The sequence below is a fragment of the Talpa europaea genome, assembly GCF_964194135.1.
Source record: "Talpa europaea genome assembly, chromosome: 3".
Lineage (NCBI taxonomy): Eukaryota > Metazoa > Chordata > Mammalia > Eulipotyphla > Talpidae > Talpa > Talpa europaea.
The window spans coordinates 117,827,087-117,854,815 of NC_140069.1; the positions used below are offsets into that span (position 1 = coordinate 117,827,087).

General features: G+C 41.1%; 1 protein-coding gene across 2 annotated transcripts in view; it reads right to left on the minus strand.

The window, feature by feature from the left end:
- Positions 1-1,881: 1,881 nt before the first annotated feature.
- PUS7 (pseudouridine synthase 7) overlaps positions 1,882-27,729 on the minus strand; it is a gene marked incomplete at its 3' end in the record, with an annotated part of 41,822 nt that continues 15,974 nt past the window's right edge. For both annotated transcript variants that reach the window (XM_084230065.1, XM_084230064.1), the window contains 10 exons: positions 27,257-27,334; positions 20,466-20,594; positions 19,707-19,832; positions 13,224-13,285; positions 12,227-12,387; positions 11,195-11,321; positions 9,131-9,232; positions 3,977-4,106; positions 3,066-3,157; positions 1,882-2,018 (listed from right to left, as the gene is read on the minus strand). In XM_084230065.1, coding sequence (XP_084086191.1) covers positions 1,882-2,018; positions 3,066-3,157; positions 3,977-4,106; positions 9,131-9,232; positions 11,195-11,321; positions 12,227-12,387; positions 13,224-13,285; positions 19,707-19,832; positions 20,466-20,594; positions 27,257-27,334 — 1,144 coding nt within the window. The remainder of the gene's footprint in view (positions 2,019-3,065; positions 3,158-3,976; positions 4,107-9,130; positions 9,233-11,194; positions 11,322-12,226; positions 12,388-13,223; positions 13,286-19,706; positions 19,833-20,465; positions 20,595-27,256; positions 27,335-27,729) is intronic.

Consider the following 27,729-nt stretch of genomic DNA (forward strand, 5'->3'; position numbering starts at 1 on the left):
GATGAAGATAACATAAATTTAGCCTCCCCCCCCCTTTTTTTAAAAAAAATGTAGATTTATAAATGCAAAACTACTGGATGCACTTGCAATAAGCACAAGTAGATTACTTTAGAAAATACTCTCTCCACCATCAATTTGATGAAAGAGAACAACCTGCTAATGCTGAAAAGTACCAGCAGATTATCATTCATTTAATAAATTTAGCCTTTGTGGGACAAAGGATTCTTTAGAAATCTGTCAGCTAAAAGGTGAATTTACTACAATATTTCTAATCTTTTCTAACTTCCACAGGGTAATAGACATCACTAAAAGACAAGGATGAAAAATAGTCCTCAATCTTGCTTCCATTGCCAGATTGAGGACAAATTCCACCAGCACTCCCATGGTGTGATATTCCTAGTAAAGTAGCTTTTTCTCCATTCTTTTCCTTTCCACTCCAGCGAGCACACTGGAAGGCAAGTAAATGGTACAATTAGAAGAATAACCTTAAATTCAGTATAACCTGGTTGGTTGGTCATATCACTTTACTCTTGTATTATCCTCATGGTATCTCATACCCAATCATGACACATCTTTTTCTGAGAATCCTTTCATCACTTAGTTTTTTGCATTCAGTCAGGGCCAAGATTCTCATTAACACTCAGTTTTAGAATTTGTTTGATTTATTAACATAATCAGCGGATAGGAGTTTTAGAAAATATTTATTATATTTGGTTCTAGAAATGATAGAAAATAAAAACTGGTACAATTAAGTCACATACTCTTGGAAAGGCATATATGTCCATTCACACCAGAGAAAAGTTTTATGCAATGCCAGAAATGGAAACTACCTAAGCAATCAGTGGCAAAGGCTAATGCTGCAGAGGGGAGAAGCCCTTGTAAGTTTCCTTCTGTACTATTACTTACTTTTGGGGAAATATCAGTCCAGTGGAAAGATTTCTGAACATAAAAGGCACGTAGAGTAAAAATTAGACCTTAGTTAATAAAAATAGCTGCACACGTTTACATCAAGAAAAAAAGGCCCTATCAAGGTGGATTTCTTGCAAGGCAAAGATAATATAAATGCAAAAGCTATTACAACTAAATATCTAGAAACACTTACCTGAACCTGGTACATGAGCTAGATAATGATAATCACATTTGTGTTTATAAGCCTCTAGATGTTTTATCATCATTTAAATAAGCAAGAGTACAGTTTTTATATATTCATGGTGGGGGTGCTTTAATTATTTACCCACATTTATTTTGGAGTATTTTTTCTTAAATTGCACTGTGGTGTATTGCATTAAAAATTCCTGTTATCTTTCAAGAATATAGCAAAACCTAAAACTGATACTTTAAACCCAAAATCTATTTTTTTTTTAAGATTTTTCTATTTATTTATACAAGCACTGGGGTACAGGCCAGAGGTGTGGGAGGGTGAGAGACTTCACCAGAGATGGAGCAGGGAGCAGAACAGGCAGAAGGACTGAAATACACTGCTGAGGGGAGCAGCGGGCAAGACAGGAAGGTCTGCCACGCCATGCGGGAATCTCCCTGGCCAGTTGGGAATTGAACAGCCTCACAGCGCTGTGCTCAACCCGCTGTGCCACCAGGGAGGCCCTCTCTCTCTTTTTTTTTTATAATTATAAAGCCTGTAAAGCTGAAATTTTGCTATGATTTAAGCACCTGAAATATATTCTGATCAATTTACATTTTCTGAGCTAGAATTAGGATTCTCAGGATTTGTATATGTGTATAAACATTGCAAATTATTTAAGCTAATAAAAACTTGAAAAAATACAAATAATCTTTTGCTACAAAGATCCAAAATCCACATGTTGGTCTAATGAGCACAAAGCCAGCAAACACTTTGCATTTTCTCATCTGTGGACACAGGACTTAGCGTAGCCAGGTGGTATTCAGCTGGGTCTGGTTCTTGATGCTGGTATCCATTTTTAGCACTTCTCGAATGGCCATGGTAGCATAGGTAGAAGGAGGAAGAGAAAAATCCATCTTCAGAGCTCTGTATTTGCCTTCTGCTGGCAAGAAAGAACAGTCAGAAAACTAAGGCAGCTGCAGACAAGACTGAGGCGAGTCATATTGTCTCTACACAAATAAAAGAACTGTGCTCTTTCTGAAGATTTCCATTCCCTTGGGGGCCTCAGAAAATGAGATGTGGAAGTAAGAGATCTGTGAGGGTTTGACCCAGCTGAGTCTCTACGGTAATTCTACCTGGGAACTTTCATAAAAAGGTCAGGGCCTCCCTGGTGGCACAGCGGTTGAGCGCTGGGCTGCGAAGCTGCCCGCAGCCTCTGCAGCACCGGTTCGATCCCTGGCCACCAGTGAGGGTCCCGCATGGCGCGCAGACCTCTCCTGCCGCCCGCTGCTCCCCTCAGCAGTGTACTTCGTCGCTCTGCCTGTTCTACTCTCCGCTCTGACTCTGGTGAATTCTCTCACCCTCCTGCGCTTCTGACTGTACTCAGAATAAAATAAAATAAATAAATAAATCTTTAAAAAAAAAAAAAAAGGTCAGACGATAGAAAAGCACAACAGAGAAATGCACGTCAAAAAAAAAAAAAATTGGAAGGCAGAGGAAAACAGACAAACGAACTGCGACAGATAAGAATTCAAATGTAATGCTTTTGATTCTCTTTCTGGATTTTCACTCGATTTGATAATCTCTATGGAGAGTGGGGAGCAAATATGCTAATCACCGAATTTCACAATCTTCTTCATCTCCCCCCCCAAAGATTTATTTATTTATGCATACAAGAATTGGGGTACAGGCCAGAGGTGTGGGGGGTGAGAGGATTCACCAGAGACAGAGTGGGTAACAGAACAGGCAGATTGACCAAAATACACTGCTGAGGGGAGCAGCAGACGAATCAGGAGAGGTCTGCTGCGCCATGAGGGTAGCTCTCTGGGAGGGGATTGAACTCATGCTGCAGCGGCTGCGAATAGCTTCATAAGTTTCATCTTAACCCCTTGTGCCACCAGGGAGGCCTGAGAGTTGTTTTTTTGTGTGCATTTGTATAAGAAAATATTTCAAAGTTGACAAGGAGCTGATGACTGAGTAAACTCACCAGAAGCAAAAACTGGTGGCGGTTTCCCTTCTAGATTGTCCACATCTGTGTTGAAGAGTGGAATTTTAGGATCATCATATGCAACAACTTCCCTTCAAAACATTTAAAGAAAAACAAATGTAAACTTTCACAGAAGGAAGTAACCTGCTTACCCCCATTTGTTTGGCAAGGAAAACATGTTAAGTCTATTATAAATAATTACAGGTAAGACAATATAGTACAAAATAGGGTTAGATTTCATATATAAGTATTATCTTTATATCACTGTATAGTAAGATGCCAGACAATGGCAGCCTACATAACTAGTCACTCACAAGGAATTGCTCTGGGTGGGGGTGGGGAGGGGAGATGGACAGAAGATGACATAAAAATCTAAATCTGCCAAGCTCTCCCCACAATCCAGGGTAGAGAGAGATGGAGAGAAGAGATGGCAAAGGCCAAGAGAATTAATTTCTTGCTAACAGGTAAGTAGTTCAGGATTTAATTTTTTTATTATCAAATAAAGCTTAAGATAATTCTGTAAGTATTACATTATTTTAAAATGAGTAATGTAATTATTTTTTTCTCTGTAGCAACACACGAAAATGACCAGATTGGGATTTGGAACTCACAGCTAATTCTGAGCAAGGAAATTTGGGATAGCTCTGTAGGCAAGTCAGTTTCTTAATAATAGGGAAAAAGTTCATTTTCTGCACATTCTTCCGTAATTCGGTATTGTTAATAAAACATAAACTAAGCCACTTTCACTATTTAGAATTTATTTATTTTTGATGATTTGAGAAATAACAAGTAGTAACAGTAGATGAAATACTTCCATGCCAGGTTCTAAACATGAAAATTATATGTGTGAGGCAAAAACTTAAAATCTTACATTGTAATTTGCTTCTGTTTTATTCCAGACTATTACTTACCAGCTGACATTCTGAGGACGAATAATGATCTTCCGGTAGGCTCCTGATAAGGAATAATCTCGAATTTTGTGTCTCATGTTGTCAATATCAAGATTATCTGCTGTGAGCATTTCCCTGTAGGCTTCACTAACTAACATAAAATGCAAAAAGTTAGTTGGAATGCAGTTTGTTAGCAATCTACCTTTAATTAAACTGCAAACAGAGTAACATGTAAATCCATTTAGATTATCTGAACAAAATTAGTCACTCTAATTTATTTATTTAAAGAAGATTTATTTATTTATTTATACATACAAGCACTGGGTAGAGTCAGAAGCGCGGGAGGGTGAGAGAATTCACCAGAGCCAGAGTTGGGAGCAGAGCAGGCAGAAGGACCGAAGCACACTGCTGAGGGGAGCAGCGGGCGGCAGGAGAGGTCTGCGCGCCATGTGGGACCCGCCTCCGGTGGTCAGGGAGCAGCTGGGGATCGAACCGGTGCTGCAAAGGCCGTGGGCAGCTTCGCAACCCAGCGCTCAACCGTTGTGCCACCGGGGAGGCCCAGTCACTCTAATTTATAATGCAGCCTTTTTTCCGGAATCAAAATATAGTGGCTTACTAACTAGTATTAAGTGTCTCTAGCTTACATTTGGCCAACTTTTAAGTCATCTCTGCAACAAGTCACATTATCTGGGGTGTAAGGTTCCCAAGCTACTTACAAAAGGCCACTTCACCAGAAGTTGTTAACCTACAATTCATGTGTTCTGAGTAGGAAAAAACCATACATGGAGGCCTCAAACTCTTTCTGGAAGTAGTAGTTATAAATAAATGCATAAAAATAAGAAACCTGGGAAAACCATCTGGCTCACCCTCGCACCTGATGTAGAATCTTTTTTATAACATCCGAGAAACAGTCACCGAGCTTTGACTTGAACATTGCCATCTACGGAGAGCCACTTCTTCGTGAGGCATGCAGTTACTGCAAACTTTTTCCTATTCTAAGCTGAATCTGTCTTCTTATAACTTCTGGTGACCATTTGGAAGAGAGCAGATTAAATGCACTCTTCCACATATAGTTATTAGTACTGGACCTTAAAGTCATGTATTTTCTATGCCAAACAATCCTCCCTACATCAACTGTACCTCCTGTGACATTTCTGTATTCTAAAGCACTTTGTATCTGTCTCACAGTAACTTGCTTATGATACCTCAGATACTTTTTTTTCTAATTTTTTAAAAGATTTATTTATTTATTTATTTATACAAGCACTGGGTATAGTCAGAAGCGTGGGAGGGTGAGAGAATTCCCAGAGACAGAGTGGGGAACAGAACAGGCCGACTGATGAAATACACTGCTGAGGAGAGCAGCGGGCGAGACAGGAGAGGTCTGTCGCGCCATGTGGGACCCTCGCCAGTGGCCGGGGATCGAACCGGTGCTGCAGAGGCGGCGGGCAGCTTCACAGCCTGGCGCTCAACCGCTGCAACACCAGGGGAGGCCCTACCCCAGATACTTTTTTGCAGACTACTGTGAAACTGGATCTTTCCTATCTATATGCTTGCTCTCTGAATAGACATGTGAGAACTTACATTTAACCCTTTCAAACGCCCCCTGAAGTTTTCTGAGTATTTACTTTTTCATTAAGATTTTTTTAAATTGGGCCTCCCTGGTGGTGCAGTGGTTGAGCGCTAGGTTGCGAAGCTGCCCGCGGCCTCTGCAGTGCCGGTTTGATCCCCGGCTGCTCCCCAGCCACCGGAGGAGGGTACCACATGGTGCGCAGACCTCTCCTGCCGCCGGCTGTTCCCCTCAGCAGTGTACTTCGTCAGTCTGCCTGCTCTATTCTCCGCTGACTCTGGTGAATTCTCTCACCCTCCCACGCTTCTGACTGTACCCAATGCTTGTATAAAATAAATAAATAAATCTTTAAAAAAAAAAAAAAGATTTTTTTAAATTGATGCATAGAACTGGGGTGTAGGCCAGAGGTGCAAGGTGTGTGTGTATGCGTGAGTGTGCATGAGAGGGAGGATTCACCAGAGACAGAGTGGGGAGCAGAACAGGAACTGCTGAGGGGAGCAGTGGGTGGGACAGGAGAGGTCTGCTGCACCATGTGGGTCAGCTCCCTGGCTAGGGAGTGAACTCATGTACAGTGGCTGGCACAGCTTGATAGCGCTGAGACTTTAACCCCTGCACCACCAAGGAAGCCCCCTAAATACTTACTTTTCATATAATTAACTATTTTGTGTTATACAATTTGCAAATAGGATATGCAGCTTTCTTTACTCAAGGTACTCATTAAAAATGTTGGATGTGGGCCTCCCTGGTGGCCCAGGGATTAAGTCTCAGCACTATCACCACCACTGCCTAAGTTCGATCCCCAGCCAGGGAGCTAACATATCTGGCATAGCAGACCTCACCTGTCTCGCTGCTGCTCCCCTCAGCAGTGTATTTCAGTAAAGCCGCCTGTTCTGCTCCCTACTCTTTCGCTGATGAATCCTCTTAACCACCAATACTTCTGACCTATACCCCAATTCTTCTATGCAAAAATAAAATAAAAAAAAAGTTCGGTAGACCAGGCTCAAGGAAACATTTCCACATGACACACTAATGAAAGCCATGGGGATCCCTAAACAGAGAATGGTGCCCAGCCGGGCACCAACTGTATAAATGTCCCATAGCAACACCTCTGAGCTGTAATACCTGTGAACCTGTAGTGATCGATCACAAGCTTATGAATGGCTGTCAAAGGCTCAGCTGAATATTTGTTTGAATTGGTCTTTACTCAAGTTCCTGATCCTGAGGACAAGAATCAGGAAATAGAATGTTTCTGTTTATTTCCTTGGAAGGCTACGGAAATGTGTCTTTGAGCATCCTAGTGCCTTCCCTCTGACTAGTTCCTAGCATGGCTATCTGGGGTTCTCACCGCTGTGCTGTCTACACATAACAGGCAATTCACACTCCACTCCACTAGACACCTCTCTTATTCATTTCCCCCTTTTCTCTATTCCTTTTTCCTCAGTGATGTCCACTTCCCAGATGTATCAGGGGCACAGTAACTTGATTAAATTAATCAAAATATAAGTGCCGAATTCTTTTTTTTAAAAAAAGATTTATTTATGCATACAAGAACGGGGTATAGGCCAGAGGTACAGGGGTTGAGAGGATTCACCAGAGACAGAGTGGGGAGCAGAACAGGAAGACTGACTGAAATATACTGCCGAGGAGAGCAGTTGCTGACAGGAGGGGTCTGCTGTGCCCTGTGAGTCAGCTCCCTGGCTGGGGATCAAACTAGTGCTGCAGTGGCTGTGGATAGTTTCATAGTGCTGAGATGTAACCCCTTGTGCAACCAGGGAGGCCCCAAGTGGTAGATCTTACTTCACTTTTATAAGTATTTGTATTATTGGGCCTCCCCGGTGGCGCAGCGGTTGAGCGCTGGGTTGCGAGGCTGCCCGCTGCCTCTGCGGCGCCGGTTCGATTCCCGGCTGCTCCCCGGCCACCGGAGGAGGGTCCCACATGGTGCGCAGACCTCTCCTGCCGCCCGCTGCTCCCCTCAGCAGTGTACTTCGGTCCTTCTGCCTGCTCTGCTCCCCGCTCTGGCTTTGGTGAATTCTCTCACCCTCCCGCGCTTCTGACTGTACCCAGTGCATGTATAAACAAAACAAACGAACAAATAAATAAATAAATAAATAAAAACATGCCTCTATAAAAAGAAAAAAAAAAAACAGAAAAAAAAACAAGTATTTGTATTATCAAGAAGATTGTTAATCCTAATCATTCTATAATTTACAAAATCCCTATGAATATAACATAGTTAAGTCAAGTCATTCTGGGCTCTTGAGAGAAAAGACAATTTAACAGGGGGCCATTCCTAGACCCACAGACCAGTCCTAGTCAGGAATAAACTTCCAGAGTTATTCCATGAAGTTGGTCCCAGGGTAGAGCTTTCTTGTTAATCAATGTGTGAATCCCTGAACAACAAAAAGTTCCAATTCTGCTGTCCACCTCCAGCCGCCAGCGGCCTCTATTAAAGTAAAAGAAAGAATTCTTGATAGCTTCTGGGTAGGGAATTCTAAGTTTTCACTTTATAAACTTCTGAATTTAATGACTTTTTGAATACCATGAGCAGATATGAGTTTTTTTTTAAAAAAAAAAAGCTTACAAAACATAAGGTTAAAGTACAATTTTTTTTAAAAGTACCATTATTGATTCACTTTCTCAATGTCTCTTTCTAATCTCCCCCTCTTTTTTTAAAAAAAAAAGATTTATTTTATTTATACAAGAGCCGGGGTACAGGCTAGAAGCGTGGGAGGATGAGAGGATTCACCAGAGACAGAGTGGGTAACAGAACAGGCAGACTGACGCAATACACTGCTGAGGGGAGCAGCGGGCAAGACAGGAGAGGTCTGCTCGCCACGTGGGTTGCTCCAAGGCTGGCGGGGATCGAACCAGCACTGCAGAGGCTGCGGACAGCTTCACAGCGCTGCACTCAACTGCCTACGCCACCAGGGAAGCCTTCTTTCTAATCCCTTTCTATCCTTACTATGAATTAATGAATTTCAGAAGTTAGAAAAAATAATGGCAATAACAATTCTAGTAACCAATACCAATACTGCTATTACGAATAATATCGTCTCCACCATCCAATTTCTTTTTTTTTTTAAGTAATTTTTTTTTAATAGAGGCATGTTTTATTTATTTGTTTGTTTGTTTGTTTATACATGCACTGGGTACAGTCAGAAGCACGGGAGGGTGAGAGAATTCACCAGAGCCAGAGCGGGGAGCAGAGTAGGCAGAAGGACCGAAGCACACTGCTGAGGGGAGCAGCGGGCGGCAGGAGAGGTCTGCGTGCCATGTGGGACCCTCCTCCGGTGCCCGGGGAGCAGCCGGGGATCGAACCATCGCCGCAGAGGCTGCGGGCAGCTTCGCAACCCAGCGCTCAACCGCTGCGCCACCGGGGAGGCCCACCATCCAATTTCTTAATTCAAGTTATCCATCTAAATACATCCCATTTTGGAAACTTTCACAAGTAAACATGGTTTATGTATTTGAAATCTAAATATTTTTTCAAGTCTGATGGAAATCCAAGTTCAAAAATTATACTTAAGGTACTGATGCCACCCCCTAGCTGTCAGTGGCTTAATTATATTAGGTTTTTTAAAACTTTCCTCATGTGGGTAACTTACTTTTATGTTTTGGATAGATAACATCGAAACCAGGCAAGGGCATTACCACATCATGGATGGAGTAATTATTAACATCTTCTTCTTCAATATAGGTGGCTGTGGCTACAAATTCACAAGTGAACAATAAATTAAAACTTAATAGGCAACATTTTCAAGAGCTCCACTTCTAAACATACACATGCCTAAGAAGTCAGAAGTGCAAGTTGGTACAAGTTCTGTAGCTGAGGAAGCTTAAAAAAGTTAAGTTGGTTACCTTTCTGTCTTTTCTATTCTACCTAACAAATAAAAAATTCAAGGATTTAGAAAAAAATAGAGCTAGTTAAAAGATCGTTTATGTATTAGCTGTGCCCTCATTCTGAGGGAATGCTTGCCTTTTTTCCCCCAGGGGAAAAGAACTTTCATACAACTAGTGTGCAAAAGAGAGAACAGAAAGAAAAGATAAAATCTTCCATTTCTGAAAAATAGCCCATCAGTCCAGGAAGGCTTGCTTTTTAAAATCAGCTCCTTTTTGGAACTCTCCTGCACTGTTGGTGGGAGTGCAAACTGGTCCGACCACTATGGAGAGCTGTGTGGAGATTTCTTGACCTACTAAACATAGAGCTTCCATATGATCCAGCAATTCCACTCCTAGGTATTTACCCAAAGGACACAGAAACATCAATTCCAAAGAGCACCTGCACCCCTATGTTTATAGCAGCACTGTTTACAATAGCGAAGCTTTGGAAACAACCCAAATGCCCAAAAATAGATGACTGGATCAAGAAGATGTGGTACATATATACCATGGAATATTACTCAGCATTCAAAAAAGATAAACACATGCAATTTGCAGCAACATGGATGGTGCTGGAAGGGATCATGCTCAGCAAAATAAGCCAGAAAGAAAAAGAAAAATACTGGGTGGTCTCACTCATAGCAGGAACCTAGAAAACTTAAATAAGGGACCAGGAAAAGAATAACTATAAGAAAGAAAATATCAAAATCAACAAACAACTATGAACCAGAGACATTCTATGGGGAGCGGGGGGTGGGGAAAGGAGGGCTTGGGTCAAAATAAGGGGGCTGTAATTGTATGGGGAATATAAAAAATAAAATTTAAATAAAATGTGAAAAAAAAGTGTTAAATTCCATGAGGTCCGGAAAAAAAAATAAAAGTAAAATCAGTTCCTTTTCCCTTTTTAAATACAAAATGCTATTTGGAAAGTTATCACGAATGAATGCATTTTGCTAAAAGAATAAACAACTGAAAAACCAGTCTGTATTTAGAGGATGAAATGTGGTAACTGAGGGGAAATGAAACACTAGATGTAATCAATACTGGATAGGGAAAAATGTTGTAGAAGAAAAAATATTAGAATTTCTGGACACGTCAAAAACCTTTGTGGACTGATTGGGTACCCCTACAGAGGAGGCTGTTTTAGCACAGAGGGCAGCAGGGCAAACCAGAAAAACATGGACTTTGGAAAGAGACAGACTTGTTTCTGAATCTCAACCTTTTTCCTTTAACCAGCTGTGGGATTTGGATAAGTGACTGAACCTCATCAGAAGAATGGAGAGAACTCTTCACAGTAAAACTACAAGGCCTGGCACACAGCAAGGATTCAAAAGCAGATGGGGTTGTTTGTATGTTTACAAATATTTTAGGCACAGAGAATGCATTTGCCTTACGGTACATGATGGGGCTGTGTAGAGGGACTGACTGTCTGGTACTGACTTGAACTCTTTAAAATTGGGGGACAAAAGCTGTGAGGTTAAAGTGCATCTTGAAAGGCAGGGAAGTCTTTGCTAAAATCAGATGAAAGTTTGGAGAGAGATTTTAGGCATCATTTCATCCAAATCCTACCCTCATTGAGAAAGTGGAGGTTCAGAGAGTCACACATGTACTCAAACCAGAGATTAAAGACAGAATTCCAAACTAGTCAGTCTGAGCTTACAATGCCCGTGGATTTCAAACTTACTAGAACATCACTCTTTGTTAAGTAGTAGCCAGGCTGGGTTTTAAAGCCTCCAGTGTAAATGAGCTGAGCCTAATTCAGGGAGTAATAATGCTATTCGTGTTTTTACCTCCTTTAAGTACAAGGTCCCCTGGAACAGGTTTTAGCCCATACTCTTCTATTCTCTTGCTCACCATGTTATTCCACACGTAGCTTTGATAGCTATGAATATACATTAAGCGATTATTTCTTGGTATCTGGAGGGAAGGAAAAAAAACAGGCAAAGAAAAAAAAAATCTGAATATAACAAGTACTGTACTTTCCAAGACATCTTACTTGTTTAGTGGCTGATTCATAGCAACCAACTTTAGAGATGAAAGTGCCCAGACTAAAGGGGATTCACAATCAGCAGCAGCTGCAGCAGTTCCAGTTTTGTATTCATGGTGCATACATTCAAGCAAATAGAGCCAATGCTATGGAATTTATACCCTATGTCAAAAGCATGGCCTTTTTTTTCTCAAGGAATTTACACATCAATTACAGAGCTTCGGGTGTTTTCTCCCCCATAATTCTATCCTAACTGATTGAACTGACAACTAATTTCATGCAAGAAATCTTGTTTTTGCACAGCTGGGCAGAATAACTATAACTTAAGAATTAAATGTTAGCCTCTTCCAGATTATGGATATCCAAATATTAGAAGATCACACTTGCCAAGAATGATCTGGATACTCCCAAACCACCACAAAGACAATAGACTGAAACCCAACCATTTAGACCCCTTACTGGGCAAGCCTCTCCCTGAAACAGATTACTGATCGATCCTGAAGAATGATCAAGAAATGGTGGATTTTGAATTTGTCAAATACCAAGACACTTAATTTTATTTAAATTTCCCTGAGGATAACATTTTCCACACTACCGCTTTTTTTCATACCACCAATGTTAATAACTACAATCTATACGCCCACACCCACCGCCGTCCCCCATCACCATTCGGGGTCTGAACAAGGATCACTCAGGTAAATACACCTCTCAGAGATCACCAAAGGATCCTTATTTACCTTCTGCTCATTCAAAATTTAGTAAAATATCTAAAAATAAAAACGAAAAAGCATTAAACCACCTCTAGTCATTGCCTGACTTCACAAGTCGCACTCACTATGCCAAATGCAGAGACTATATTCTTCATTCCATATTTTGAAAGTCCTCGAAGCAGCTGCCCTTCCACACACCTTTTGACAGGTAGCTTTCTGAGGGCAGCAGCTGGGTCCTTGGTCTTCGCCCATTCTTCCCTGCATTTAACCAAGTACCCCTTTTCGGCTAGGGGGAAAAAACTGTGATGAAACAATTTATCCAATAGAAAGATATACATAACTTAAATACTTCATAGAAAACACAAATTTAGAAAAGACTATTTGCAATATATGTACTATGGAGAGCTTCAGCTCACCTGAAAATAACCATTAGAAAGAGAAAAGATGACACACATAGAAAGTTTATGCAACATGTGATAGCCCCAGGACTCAAAGCCAATTACTGCTTGTGACCACAGCTGATTCAATAAGACAGAACCTTGGTAGTCTTTTCTTCTTTCTACTTCTATTGCATTATCAAATTTAAAATTTAATGGGCCATTTTCCTTAAAATCAGATAATGTTATCTCTTTTAATTTACTAATAAGTAATTACCCAGAGTAGCCTTAATTGTTTGGCTAATTTGTAAAGGAGTACATAAACCCTTTTTCATAAAGTATGATTTTGTAAATATTTTCTGAAAATTTAAAATAAGCTCTTTAAATATCTTCACTGTGTTTTTGCCATGTCTTTCCATTATATTGTGCTTTAACAAATTAACCATAAGTGAAATTTGCTGGGATTCTATTATGTTCAGAAATTCAGCAGATCTACACAGAAAGGAAGCACCTATTTGTGACTTCTTAAATTAGATGGACTAAGACCTGAAAACAGGATATGATACATTTCAAATATATATAGATAAACTTATAAAAAACAAAAGGAAATAAAATATTTTCTTTTACTATGAAATTTCTAAAAATTCTGAAATAATTACCCCAATTTGCAGTTTTTATTCAAAGCAATTCCATGAATACATAGTCATACATTTTATTTTTTTCTTCACATGAATTTTATTCTCACCTCCAGAACGGGGTTTCAATATTAAGTCCATGACTTCAGCCCAGGAATTTTGTAGTATTGCTCTAAAATTAAACAGCATTTATTTTACTTAATTGTGCACCATATGATACCTAAAATTTAAGGTGAATTTTATATGTTCAAATCTGTGGCATCAATAAATTATATTAACTTTACATGTTTTACTGTACTTTATTAAAGCAAGCATAAAAAATTAATGTGATGATAAAGTCTAAAAGCCAAAAGAACCTGTACAAAGATAAGAAAATTAAGAACATAATGCTTATCATTAACAACCAATATCATTTCTCAGTTTTAAGATGCTACAGCAGTATAAATACTACCTAGCATGCTTTAAGCTGTTACATATATTATTACCTACCTATAAAAATCAAAGGTAAGTCTTTATGTACCAAAATTTATTTGAAATGTCTCTAAATAGTTCTTCCTCTGTTAAATATTTCTTGCCTAGTTCTTGCTTAGTACACAGAATAAATACAACTTGGCCTTCTCTAGTCTTCTTGCTAAAATGGAAACAGCTTCTTTCTAATTATAAAAGTTATATATGCTTTTTAAAAAAATATTTTATTTAATTTTTACAGCATTTTTCATCTGTGCACAATGTATGCATTTTCATTATGGTTATATTCCCCATAGAGTTGCATCCCCCCTTATTTTGACTCTAGTCCTTCCTCTTCCTGCCCCCTCCCCCCATCATAGTATGTTCTCTGGTTTATAGTTGCTTGTTGATTTTGATTTTTACTTTGTATTGATTAGTCTTTTTCCTGGTCTCTTATTTAAGTTTTCTAAATTCCTGCTATGAGTGAGACCATCCAGTATTTTTCTTTTTCTTTTTGACTTATTTTGCTGAGCATGATCCCTTCTAGCTCCATCCATGTTGCTGCAAATTGCAAGTGTTTATCTTTTTTGAATGCTGAGTAATATTCCATGGTGTATATGTACCACATCTTCTTGATCCAGTCATCTATTTTTGGGCATTTGGGTTGTTTCCATAGCTTAGCTATTGTAAATAGTGCTGCTATAAACATAGGGGTGCAGGTGCCCTTGGAATTAATGTTTCTGTGTCCTTTGGGTAAATACCTAGGAGTGGATTGCTGGATCATATGGAAGCTCTGTTTAGTAAGTCAAGAAATCTCCACACAGCTCTCCATAGAGGTTGGACCAGTTTGCACTCCCACCAACAGTGCAGGAGAGTTCCTTTTTCTCAACAACCTCGCCAACATTTGTTGTTGCTAGTTTTTTTAATATGTGCCATTCTCACTGGTGTAAGATGGTATCTCATGGTAGTTTTGATTTGCATTTCCCTGATTACAAGTGATGTTGAACATTTTTTCATATGCCTGTTGGCCATTTGCATTTCCTCTCTGGAGAAGTTTCTTTTTAGCTCTTCTGCCCATTTTTTGACTGGATTATTTTCTTTGTTTTTGTTGAGTCTCATCAGCTCTTTGTAGTTTTTTCTGATCAGTCCTTTATCATTAGTGTTGTATGCAAAAATTTTCTCCCAGTCAGTGGGGTTTCTCTTTGTTTTGGTTATTGACTTCTTTTGCTGTGCAGAAGCTCTTTAATTTGATGTAGTCCCAGCTGTTGATCCTTGCCTTCACTATCACTGCTTTGGGTGATGTGTCTGTAAAGATGTCTTTGAGGTGCATGTCATGTAGTGTTTTGCCTATATTTCCTTCTATGTGTTTTATGGTTTCAGGTCTTATGTCTAGTTCTTTAATCCATTTTGAGTTGGTTTTTGTGCATGGTGTGAGGTAGTAGTTAAGCTTCATTCTAAAAGTTATACATGCTTCTTACCTCTCTTGATTTGCCTGCTGCTCCCTCGGCAATGTACTTCAGTCTATTTGCCTGTTCTGTTCTCCACTCTGTATTAGGTGAATCTTCTCATTCCCCCACACCTCTGACCTGTATCCCAGTTCTTGTATGCATAAATAAATAAATCTTTAAAAAAACCCTAAACACTGTTAACACTACAGAATGCATTTTATCTTTTAAATATATCTGTAAGTATATGCAATTTTCCCCTCAACTTTTATAAATCTTTTGTCACACAGACATTATATTTTGTGTATCATACCTGGAAAATTTTCCCATTTTGATTTCTGGTCTTAGATGAACAGGCTTATTAGAAAGATGAACTAAGGTGTCTACCATGGATGTTTTTGTAATCTGGGCAGTTAATAAACAGTAACTGCTTTTAAATTGTGGGAGGAAAAAAGATTTCTGGTCTCGGATTCATGCTTAGAAAGGCCTGACCTATCATAAGAGTAAAGAAATCTCTTCAATTAGTTTCTCTGCTTTTCTAGTAATTAAGCATTTTTGTTTTTCACATTTAATCAAACGGGATATTCTTGTATTAAACTATATAGAATACTGTTTAGTATCTATGCATGTTATCATATGAATTTTATTATTTTTTAAAAAGATTTATTTATTTATTTACACAAGCACTGGATATAGTCAGAAGCGCAGGGAGGGTGAGAGAATTCACCAGAGCCAGAGCGGGGAGCAGAACAGGCAGAAGGACCAAGGTACACTGCTGAGGGAAGCAGCGGGCGGCAGGAGAGGTCTGCGCGCCATGTGGGACCCTCCTCTGGTGGCCAGGAGCAGCCGGGGATCGAACCGGCACTGCAAAAGCTGCGGGCAGCTTCGCAACCCAGCACTCAACCGCTGCGCCACTGGGGAGGCCCTATCATATGCATTTTAAATTTATTACTGCAATGAGTTACATTAATAGATTCCCTGTTTTTGGCCATCCTATAGTCTTGGAATAAGTCAAGTCTTCAAATGTACTCCTGGTGACACTTATTTAGCTGAAAAGTATGCAGCAACTCTTCCAAAAAGATTATTGTACTAACTCAGAACTAGGCATTGGTCTGCCAGTTATCACAGAAAAGCACTTCTATGCTCAAAAAACCTTTGCTATCTGGGTGGCCACTTGATTCTGTAAATAGCTTTATTGGAAAACAGCTATGTTCACTCATTTATATATTGTCTATGGCTGCTTGTACACTCTGCTTTTGTACAGCTGAGTGGCTGCAAATTTAGGTACTCCAAACCTAAAATATTTACTATCTGGCCCTTTTCAGAAAAAGGGTCATTTGTTCATGTTCTTAGGAGATCTGTTTATTCAGATCCTCTACCTATTTTCACATTGGGTTATCTGTATTTTCATTCATTCATTCATTCATTTATGCAAACAAGAAGCGGGGTACAGACCACAGGTGGGGGGTGAGAAGATTCACCAGAGACAGAGTGGGGAACAGAACAGGCAAACTAACCGAAGTGCACTGTTGAGGGGAGCAGCGGGCAAGCAGGAGAGGTCTGCTGTGCCGTGTGGGTAACTCCCTGGCCCACCGGAGATTGAACTGGTGCTGCAGAGGCTGCGGATTGCATCACAGTGCAGTGCTTAACCCCTTATGCCACCAGGGAGGGCCCTCATTTTCATTAGCTATTTGTATTATCTTTGAAATGTAAAATTCAAAGGGTCCCCAGCTATTATTCTGCCAAACTGATTATAACTTCAAAGATTAATATGGCCTGCCCTTAAATATTCTGTCCTATAACATAATTTTACTTTTACTATCTTCAGCAAAGTCCTCTGACCATTGGCAAGACTGAAAATATTTTTTTCCTAGGCAACAATTTTTCCCTTTGGTTTGTATGCCGTAATTTAAAATGTTATTTTTCCATTTTTTGAGCCCTTAGTATATTCTAGGTGTAGAATAGGTTTGCATAAACATTTCACTTCATTTTTACCACCCTGTGTGGTGAGTATATCTCCTCCATCTTACAGACAAGTAACCTGAGGTTTAGAACTGAAGTCTAACTGCACTGCCTGAACCTTTAATCATTATAATGCTGCCCCAAAGAGTCAGGGGAAATAACACATGACAAATTTTATCATTTTGTAAAGCCTTTAAACACCCAAGCAGATGTAAGTTCATGTAGTTGGTTGCAGAAACAAAGGACTACAAGCCAATCTATTACCAGGATTACAGCTGGCCAGCTAGAGAGCTGGGAAACCTCCCTAAGGCCCAATTTCATCTTCCCTAAAACAAAGGGTTTGAAACCGAAGAACAGGAACTAAATAATCTCTCGGATCACTTCCAATTTATAACTTCCACAATTCTAACTCCCAGGTGAATAATCACTTCATGCAATAATCTCCTCTGGACAGTTGGATAGCACAGGTAGGTCTAGGAACCCAAGCATTCAAAGCCAGGATTACCATTCTTGTTTACATGAGAGGGATATCCTATTATCTAAAAGCAGAACACAGAGTTCTTAAAAATTTTTTACCTAACTACGTACCACATCATTTTTTTTTTAAAGATTTATTTATTTATGCATACAAGAACTGAGGTATAGGCCAGAAGTGTGGGGGTTGAGAGGATTCACCAGAGACAGAGTGGGGTAGAGAATAGGCAGGTTGGGCCTCCCCGGTGGCGCAGCGGTTGAGCGCTGGGTTGCGAAGCTGCCCGCGGCCTCTACGGCGCTGGTTCGATCCCCGGCTGCTCCCTGGCCACCGGAGGGTCCCACATGGCGCGCAGACCTCTCCTGCCGCCCGCTGCTCCCCTCAGCAGTGTATTTCGGTCCTTCTGCCTGCTCTGCTCCCTGCTCTGGCTCTGGTGAATTCTCTCACCCTCCCATGCTTCTGACTGTACCCAGTGCATGTATAAACGAAACAAATAAACAAATAAATAAATAGAATAGGCAGGTTGACTGAAATACACTGCTGAGGGGAGCAGCGGGTGAATGAGGAGAGGTCTGCTGCGCCAAGTAGGTTTCTCCCTGGCCGGGATCGAACTCATGATGCAGTGGCTGCGGATAGCTTCATAGGTTGTTTGTGTCTTATCCCCTTGTGCCACAAGGGAGGCCCCACATCACTTTATTAAAGGGGGATAGGGGAATGGCCAATCAAAGTTTAATTAATTGGGAACCACTTGTTAACAGAGATCGTAAAATCCATCATTTTATCTGGCTGCTCTGGGTCTAAATTTTTTTTTCAAAGATTTATTTATTTTTATACAAGAACTGGGGGTACAGGCCAGATGCATGGGAGGGTGAGAGGATTCACCAGAGACAGAGTGGGGAACAGAACAGGCAGGCAGACGAAATACACTGCTGAGGGGAGCAGCGGGCGAGATAAGAGGTCTGCCGCGCCATGTAGGACCCTTGCCGGCTGGGATCAAACGGATGCTGCAGAGGCTGCGGACAGCTTCACAGTGTGGCGCTCAACCGCCTGTGCCACCAGGGGAGGCCCTCTGGGTCTAAATTTTTTTTTTAAGATTTATTTATTTATTTTTATTTATATAATAGCTGGGGTACAGGCCAGAAGCACGGGAGGGTGAGAGGATTCACCAGAGACAGAGCAGGGAGCAGAACAGGCAGACGACAGAAATACACTGTGAGGAAAGCAGTGGGTGCGACAGAAGAGGTCTGCCACGTTATGTGGGAATCTCCCTGGCCGCCGGGAATTGAACCCATGCTATAGAGGCTACGTGCAGCTTCACAGTGCTGCGCTCAACCTGTTGTGCCAACGGGGAGGCCCTCTGGGTCTAAATTATACAACTGTTTAAAGACTGAGCTAAGATATAACTATTAAAAAAAAAAAAATTGAATCCCAAGATGAACTATAAGGTGGGAGAAAAATTTACTTTTCAGGATACAGCCTGTTGAACTGATTTAAAAAAAATTATTGTTATCATTATTAAAGATTTATTTTTATTTATTTATGCATATAAGAACTGGGATGCAGGCCAGAGGTATGGGGGTGAGATGATTCACCAGAGACAGAGTGGGGAACAGAACAGGTAGATTGACAGAAATACACTGCTGAGGGGAGCAGCGGGGGAGACAGTAGAGGTCTGCTGTGCCATGTGGGTTAGCTCCTTGGCTGGGGACTGAACTCATGCTGCAGTGGCTGTGGATAGCTTCATGGTGCTGAGACTTAACCCCTTTAGCCACCAGGGATGCTTGCCTGTATTATCTTTTTTTTAAAGATTTATTTATTTATTTGTTTTGTTTTTATTTATACAAGCACTGGGCACAGTCAGAAGCGCGGGAGGGTGAGAGAACTCACCAGAGCCAGAGCAGGAAGCAGAGCAGGCAGAAGGACCGAAGTACACTGCTGAGGGGAGCAGCGGGCGGCAGGAGAGGTCTGCGCGCCATGTGGGACCCTCCTCCAGTGGCCGGGGAGCAGCCAGGGATCGAATCGGCACTGCAGAGGCCGTAGGCAGCTTCGCAACCCAGCGCTCAACCACTGCGCCACTGGGGAGGCCCTGCCTGTATTATCTTAAAACAAAAGGAGGTTGTGGATCACTCGATCATCTAGTAGATGAGACATAGTGGTTCATCTCGGTCATAAATAAGGAAATCTAGAATAATTACAAACAGTATCAGCAAAAATCCCTCCTTTTATCAAGTATGATAATTTCTAGACAAAATGAAGACAATACAAACCTTCCAACTTGATATGTAGGGACAGCTGTAGTTCCAAACCTTTGCATTCCATAGTAGTTGATAAATCCAATATCCTTGAGAGAGTTCATGGCTTGTTGCACTTGGTCATCAGTTCCTGTTATATTTCTGTAAGGAAGCAAATTATCCATAGAATAATCTTTACAGTCAGATACCTCAGGGATTCATGTTATAAACCATACAACTTGTTTTCCATGCTTTTCCCTTGAGTCCTGTGATTTTCTTTCCCTCCTGAGGACTCATCTTCTCAAGATCATGGCAAAATAGACAATAACATTAAAATTACCCTTTTAGCCATTAAGAATGTGGTAAAGTGGTGGTAGGTATATACCCAAATGTGCGATCTTCACCACTACATTTCCAGAACTTTTTCTTCCCAAACTCAAACTCTACATCTATTAAAATGTTGTAACTCTCCATCTCCCCACTTTCGTAGGTTACCTCTATTCTACTTTCTGAGCCTGTATTAGGTCTTGCATAGTAGCAATTGTAGGATTTTTGTATTTTAGAGTAGTATTTGAAGGAGACAGTTTTTCTCTAAAGGAAATGTTGAGTTTTTAGAAGAGTGGAGGTGTCAGGTCAAATACTACTGAAGTTCTTGTTCTCCCTGCCCGATCAGGTCCCACTCTGCCATCATTAGTGCCACACCTGTTTGTTCACCTGCATTAACAACTATTAACAGACTCCAAGTGACTTAGCAAGATCCACTCCTGCCTGCATTCCTATTTGTTTTGTTTTTACCTGAGAACAACAGTGAAGTGATTCCCTTGAAGCTCTCCCAATTTCAGAGGGTTTTTCTGATAGCTGAAATTCCCAAGCTTGAAGTTCATCAAACATTTGTTCAAATGGGCAAGTCTCTGTGCAGTTATTCTAAAAAAAAAAATAAAATAAAATGAAGGAGCAGAGAGATGATCAGGAAATACTGCTGGGGTAAAATGGTCTAGGATACCTCACTACAGAAAAATGGGAGCTTGAAATATGGCTACACCAGGCTGTGAGGACAGTAAAGACAGACCCTGAAGTAGGTAGGTTGTGCATCCTTCCCACTTCCCTCCAGTTGTTCCTCCAGCATAACTGTACCTTTTCTCATTGGGATGATATAATCCAAGCCAGATGTATATTTTTAATTTTATTTTTGTTTTTTTTAAAGATTTATCTACCTATGCATACAAGAGCTGGGGCACAGACCAGAGGTGTGGGGGTGGTGGTAAGAGGATTCACCAGAGACAGTGGGGAACAGAACAGGCAGATTGACTGAAATACACTGCTGAGGGGAGCAGCAGGCGAGCCAGGAGAGGTCTGCTTTGCCATGTGGGTTGCTCCCTGGCCAGCCGGGGACTGAACTCATGCTGCAGAGGGTGCAGACAGCCTCACAGGTTGCGTTTCAACCCCTTGCACCACCCGGGAGGCTCAATATATATTTTCAAAGGATATTTGTGTTATTTACATACCGATGAATAACCGAACAATGTTTGGAACTTTTGACTTCTCATGGGGTCATCAGGGTAAGAAAGGAGATAACAACAGGGGCCCTGGTGGTGCAGGGGTTAAAGTCTGAGCACTATCAAGCTATCGCCACCCACTGTGGCATAAGTTTGATCCCCTGCCAGCGAGCTGACCCACATGATGCAGCAGACCTCTCCTGTCTCACCAGCTGCTCCCCTCAGCAGTGTCTTTCAGTCAATCTGCCTGTTCTGTTCCCCACTCTGTCTCTGTGAATCCTCTCACTCCCCATACCTCTGGCCTGTACTCCAGTTCTTATATGCATAAATAAATCTTAAAAATAAGTAAATAAAAAGAACGAGTCAACATAACAGCTTTCTATATCCCCTGTTCTTTGCAATACATATTACTTGTTTCCAGATTAAACTCAGTAAATGTTATTTTTATGAAGATCATACAGAGGGAAAAAAATGAGGAAATAAAAAAGAATAAGTCAAATTTTCATCTCTCAGAAAAATATTGCAACTCCTCACAGAAAACCTGGACAAATACAGAGGCATAAAGAAAAAGGAAAACCAACTCAGTTTCATCATCTGAAAAATCTGTTACCATCTAACTTAGAATTTCCTCCCATTCTTTTTTTTTTTTTCAAGCAAATTTTCTTTTTTTTTTTAAAAGATTTATTTACTTATTTATTTATACAAGCACTGGGTACAGTCAGAAGCACGGGAGGGTGAGAGAATTCACCAGAGCCAGAGTGGGGAGCAGAGCAGGCAGAAGGACCGAAGTACACTGCTGAAGGGAGCAGCAGGCGGCAGGAGAGGTCTGCGCGCCATGTGGGACCCTCCTCTGGTGGCCGGGGAGCAGCCGGGGATTGAACCGGCACTGCAGAGGCTGCGGGCAGCTTCGCAACCCAGCGCTCAACTGCTGCGCCACCGGGGAGGCCCCCATTCTTTTTAAAAACACATTAGATAAAGGTCTAGAGAGAGCTAGAATCTTCACAAATCTGTATCCTGCTATCATTTAATATAAATATTTTCTACGGTATTATAAAACTTTAACTCCAAATTCTTTAACTTCATTAGGAAATATATGTAGAGGAACAAATACAGTACTAAAAAGCCTTTTTCTTGAGAAAAAATGTCATTGTGCCATTAATTAATATAAAATGTAGGAAGCCAGCCAGAGATATTGGGAAATGCGTGGAGTTTTTCCTCCACTAGCCCCCACCTCCAGTGTACCCTCCAACCCCAGGTCCAAACACAGTCCAGGTCAGAGTCCAAACAGGGGTGAAGCACATCTAGGTCAGCCCTGAACCAGCTGTTCAGAGAAAGCAGGTCCAGGAGAATAAGAGCACAAGGTCCTTGGCTTCCGAACACAGGGCATAAATTAACACAGGAGTTAATCCCAAAGAATTTAGAAAGCAAGAGGATCAGGATGAACTGAGCAAGGAACAGGAAGATAGAACCCCTTTGTGGTCATTAACTATGGCTATGGAAACTGACAGGATAATTAAGTCTAGAGGGGAAAAAAAGGAATCAGATATGTAACTTGGCTGCCTCAGAGAATAATTCCAGAGACTGTTCCTTATAGCCATGGACATGTCTAACAGCTCTATTCTTTTTTTCTTAAATTGAGATAAAATTAACACAAGATATGATTTATCATTTTAACCACTACAAAATGTACAATTCAGTGGTTTGTAGTATATTCACACTGTTGTCACCACTAATTCTAAAACACTCCTATCACCCCCAAAAGAAACCCTGTACCTACTAAGCAGTCACTCCTCATACCTCTCCTGCAGCCCTTGGCAACCACTAACCCATTTCCTATCTTCTATAGGTTTCCCTATTTTAGGCATTTCATATAGTCATATAATATGTCATCTTTTCAATTTGATTTTTTTAACTCAGCATTACTCTTTTTTTTAAGATTTATTTTTTATTTATATAATAGCTGAGGTACAGGCCAGAGGCGTGGGAGGGTGAGAGGATTCACCAGAGACAGAGTGGGGAACAGAACAGGGAGACGCACTGCTGAGGGGAAGAGCGGGCACGACAGGAGAGGTCTGCTGCGCCATGTGGGAATCTTCCTGGCTGGCTAGGAATAGAACCCGCGCTGCAGAGGCTGTGGATAACTTCACAGCACTGCGCTCAACCTGCTGTGCCACCAGGGGGCCCTCAGCATTACGTTTTTAAGATTCATCCATGTTGCAGTATGTACCAGCATTTCATTCTTTTTTTTATAGCTGGATAATATTGTATTATCTATTTTTGAACATACAACATATACAAATTGAGGGCCTCCCTGGTGGCACAAGGGGTTAAGACATAACCTATGAAGCTGTCCACAGCCTCTGCAGCGCGAGCTTGATCTCCGGCCAGCCAGGGAGCAACCCACATGGTGCAGCAGACCTCTCCTGACTTGCCTCTGTTCCCCTCAAGCAGTATACTTCGGTCAGTCTGCCTGTTCTGTTCCCCGCTCTGTCTCTGGTGAATCCTCTCACCTCCTCATACCCCTGGCCTGTACCCCGGCTCTTGTATATATAAATAAATAAATCTTAAAAAAAAAAAAAAACATATACAAGTTGAATTTTACTGGCACATTAAAAATCAAGAGTTACACTCTGATTTTAGTTGAGGGTGGGGGGTTTCTCTCTGAGAATGAATGGAATGGAGTTGATGGTATCTTTATCAAACTGGTCATGTTTTAATTCTGATGATCATGGATCAAGCACTCTGGTAGTTTATCCACAGCTAAGTCTTGAGTAACTTGGGAATACCCAAATCTTACCTTTTTTTTTTGTTTTTTAAGATTTATTTATTTATACAAGAACTGGGGTATAGTCAGAGGCATGGAAGGGTGAGAGGATTCACCAGAGACAGAGTGGGGAACAGAAAAGGCAGACAGACCAAAAACATTGCTGAGGGGAGCAGTGGGCGAGACAGGAGAGGTCTGCCGCACCATGTGTGTATCTCCCTGGCCAGCTGGGGATAGAACCAGCGCTGCAGAGGCTGTGGACAGCTTCACAGCGCTGTGCTCAACCCTCTGCGCCACCAGGGACCCCCCAAATCTTACTTTTCAACATTAGGAGCTAACTTAACCATGACGTTGTATGACAAAGCCAGGGAAATACTGACCTGGCTCAGAAAGGAGACTAGCAGGAAGAGGCAGGAAAAGAAACAAATCATTCTGAATGTTCTCACTTGAGATCCTGTTAAAATTACTAGGTGGATCTGTAGAGTTAAAAGAAATGCTGCTTATTGCAATGATTGATCAATTCAGCAATAATTAAAGTCCTTGTGTGGCAGACTGGGTTTATCCTGTTCACCAGTTTTCATGGGAAAGGACAATTTGCCCGGCCCCATGTCCATTTAGCAAAAGAAGGGTGTAGCCTGCATCCGCCAAATAAGTGTATGTGCTTTCACAGGGCCAACACTAAGTGTCTAATGTAGTTTCTTACTAGTGTAACAGGAAGATGGAAAAGGCAGCAAAGGTTTATGACGACAGAGCAGCATCATGATCAAGTATGACACCTGGTGGCTGACCAAGAACAAACAGAAATATCTTCACTCTTAGAATGTTCCAAGATTTAACACCATATAATGCAAAATAAAGTAACAAGAAGCCACTTGAGGTCTGAGCCCTCATTGCCACTGGTGCTCCCTGTTCTCCCTGGAGTTTCTGACCAGTCCACAAGCCCATTATCCACTAAGGCTATCTAAATCTTCACATGCTTTTCAAGTCTCTTTCCCCATTCCTGCCTTTTCACTCTCCAAAGATAACTTCACATTCCACATGTCACTGGGAAGCAAAGAGAACAGGCCCCCTGGGAGGGGCACTCCCCATCATGTGCTTCCTTCTCCTCCCTCTCAATCGCATCAACATTTGCACTCACTGCTACTGAAGTCATAGAGAGATGTTTTTACTCTGCTTTCACCACTAACACCATGACACTTGCCCCAAGGTCGAGAAAGAAAAACCTGGAAAACCTATTAGGATGCAACCAGGAGCTCAACCTCAACATTACTTCAAGTGAGTAAGAAAAAGTGGTAGGAAAGAAGCTGGATTTAGGGGATTGTCAGGTAAAGAGGAGATAGCACCTCAAAATCTTTATGAAAAGTTATATAGTAAAAAGTAAATATAAGTATTTAAGTGTCAATAATAGATGACTTTATTTTAAATGGTAGTATACTAACATATATTATAATATGTGCAACTATAATGTGTTTTAACACAAAATGTTGGGGTTTAACATGTAACCGTGAGACAATCACCACATTCAATATAATGACCATATATATCTCCCCTCAAAGATTCCTCTAGCCTCTTCATTTCTTCCCTCCCATCATCATTTTTTTTTTAAAGATTTATTTATTTATACAAGAACCGGGGTACAGGCCAGATGCGTGGGAGGGTGAGAGGATCCACCAGAGACAGAGCAGAGAACAGAACAGGCAGACTGACGAAATATACTACTGAGGTGAGCAGCGGGCAAGACAGGGGAGGTCTGCTTCGTCATGTGGGATTCTCGCCAGCAGGCCGGGATCGAACCCGCACTGCAGAGGCTGTAGACAGCTTCACAATGCAGCGCCCAATCGCCTGCGCCACCAGGGAGGCCCCATCATCACTTTTTACCTCAAGCAGTACACTAAGAAGATAATCTGAGCTTTTCTGACACCACATAGGTATTGAAGTCATCATCCTTTCCTTTTTACCTTCATTGTGACTGATTGGGTTCAGACCCAATTCTCCCTCCCCAGAATATGACAACAGCCCTCATCTTCAGTTCCACCCATCTTGCCCTACCCACAACTCCTAAACCTGCTTCGATACACACAATCCCTTGCTTAGATTACAGTCAAGTCCAAGATCCTCAACATGACCTATAGGGGACTTCAGGACTTGGTTCCTATCTAACCTTATTTTTGCTATTCTCCCATGAAGCTGAAGTACCTGCCAGCTATCAAATGTGCTAGGCTACTCAATTCCCTCCAATGTCTTTTTCACAAGCTCTTTTCTTGCTTTGGAGAAAGGAAATTAGACTCTCTCCAGCCTCAGGAAATACCTACTCATCCTTCTAGAATATAAGGGGCAATTTTGCTCCCAGTGGACACTTGGCAATATCCAAATACATTTTTTTGTTGTCACACTGGCGGTGAGGGTGGGAATACTGACATGTGGTAGAGGCAAGACCAGGGCTGTTGTTAAATGTGCCACAATGCATGGACAGTCCCCGCAAGAAAGAATTATCCAACCTAAAAAGTTAATTGTGAAGAGGCTAAGCAATCTGGGTCCAGATTAAAACTCCAGAACCCTATTTTCTGTGAAAGCCTTTCCAGGCTTTCCCCCCCAAAGTTCCATGCTTTGTTAAGTCTACCCTCACCCCGAATATATCTCTATTTTAGCATTTATCTCACTTATATGATAAGTTCTAATTTATTTTCCTATATGATCCTATAAGCAATTAAATTATAACTGCTTCAAAGGCAGAGACCTTATCAATTTCCAGTGTAAAACAAAAGAGCTTATTCACTGTTTTGTAAGCGAATTTTAAATAACATTTAAAAATGAATGAAGAGAGGGCCTCCCCGGTGGCGCAGCGGTTGAGCGCTGGGTTGCGAAGCTGCCCGCAGCCTCTGCGGCGCCGGTTCTATCTGCTGCTGCTCCCCGGCCACTGGAGGAGGGTCCCACATGGCGCACAGACCTCTCCTGCTGTCTGCTGCTCCCCTCAGCAGTGTACTTCGGTCCTTCTGCCTGCTCTGCTCCCCGCTCTGGCTCTGGTGAATTCTCTCACCCTCCCGTGCTTCTGACTGTACCCAGTGCTTGTATGTATGTATGTATGTATGTATGTATAAAAAAAAAAAAAAAAAGAATGATGAGAGAGAAAGGAACACTTCTTCTCTTGCTCTACCATTAAAAATCTTAATACACTAATGTATTAGGAAATACAGATAAGCAGAAGGAAAAAACAGAAAAATAATTTTTTGACTAGGAGAGGCAAATTTGCCACAAGGCAAATTTGAGAACTCTGAGGGATTACTGGGTTTCTGCAATTTGAATCCTAGTATGCACTCTCTACTTACTTGAGAACAGCAATCTCTTGAACAGTTATGGCCCTTTTGTCTTTGGTTCCCATGTAGGAGAATATGTTTGGCTTGACTCTGGTAAGACAAACAGAAAACCATCTGAAGTCACATTCCATTAGGAAATCATCTTTCTCATAATTTAACACTCAAAATAAATAGACTTAAATCACAATCAAATAAGAGACTAAGGAGAATCTTTACAATATAATACAAGGGAATAACACACTCTTTTTTGAGCATATGTAATTCCTTAACTTATATTGTTGTGAGGGTAAAGAAAAATGCATTTTAGAGATGTAACTTTGACATTTTTGTTTAATTTTTTAGAAGTTGGTAATGTGATTTTTTTTCTTGGTGTATTTCTATAAAAAAGCTAAAGCTAAGACAAGGATCAAAATGGTTTTGATAGGAACATATAAATAAGCTAATTAACTGATTTATTTTATGAAAAACCACTCAACGTGAATGAA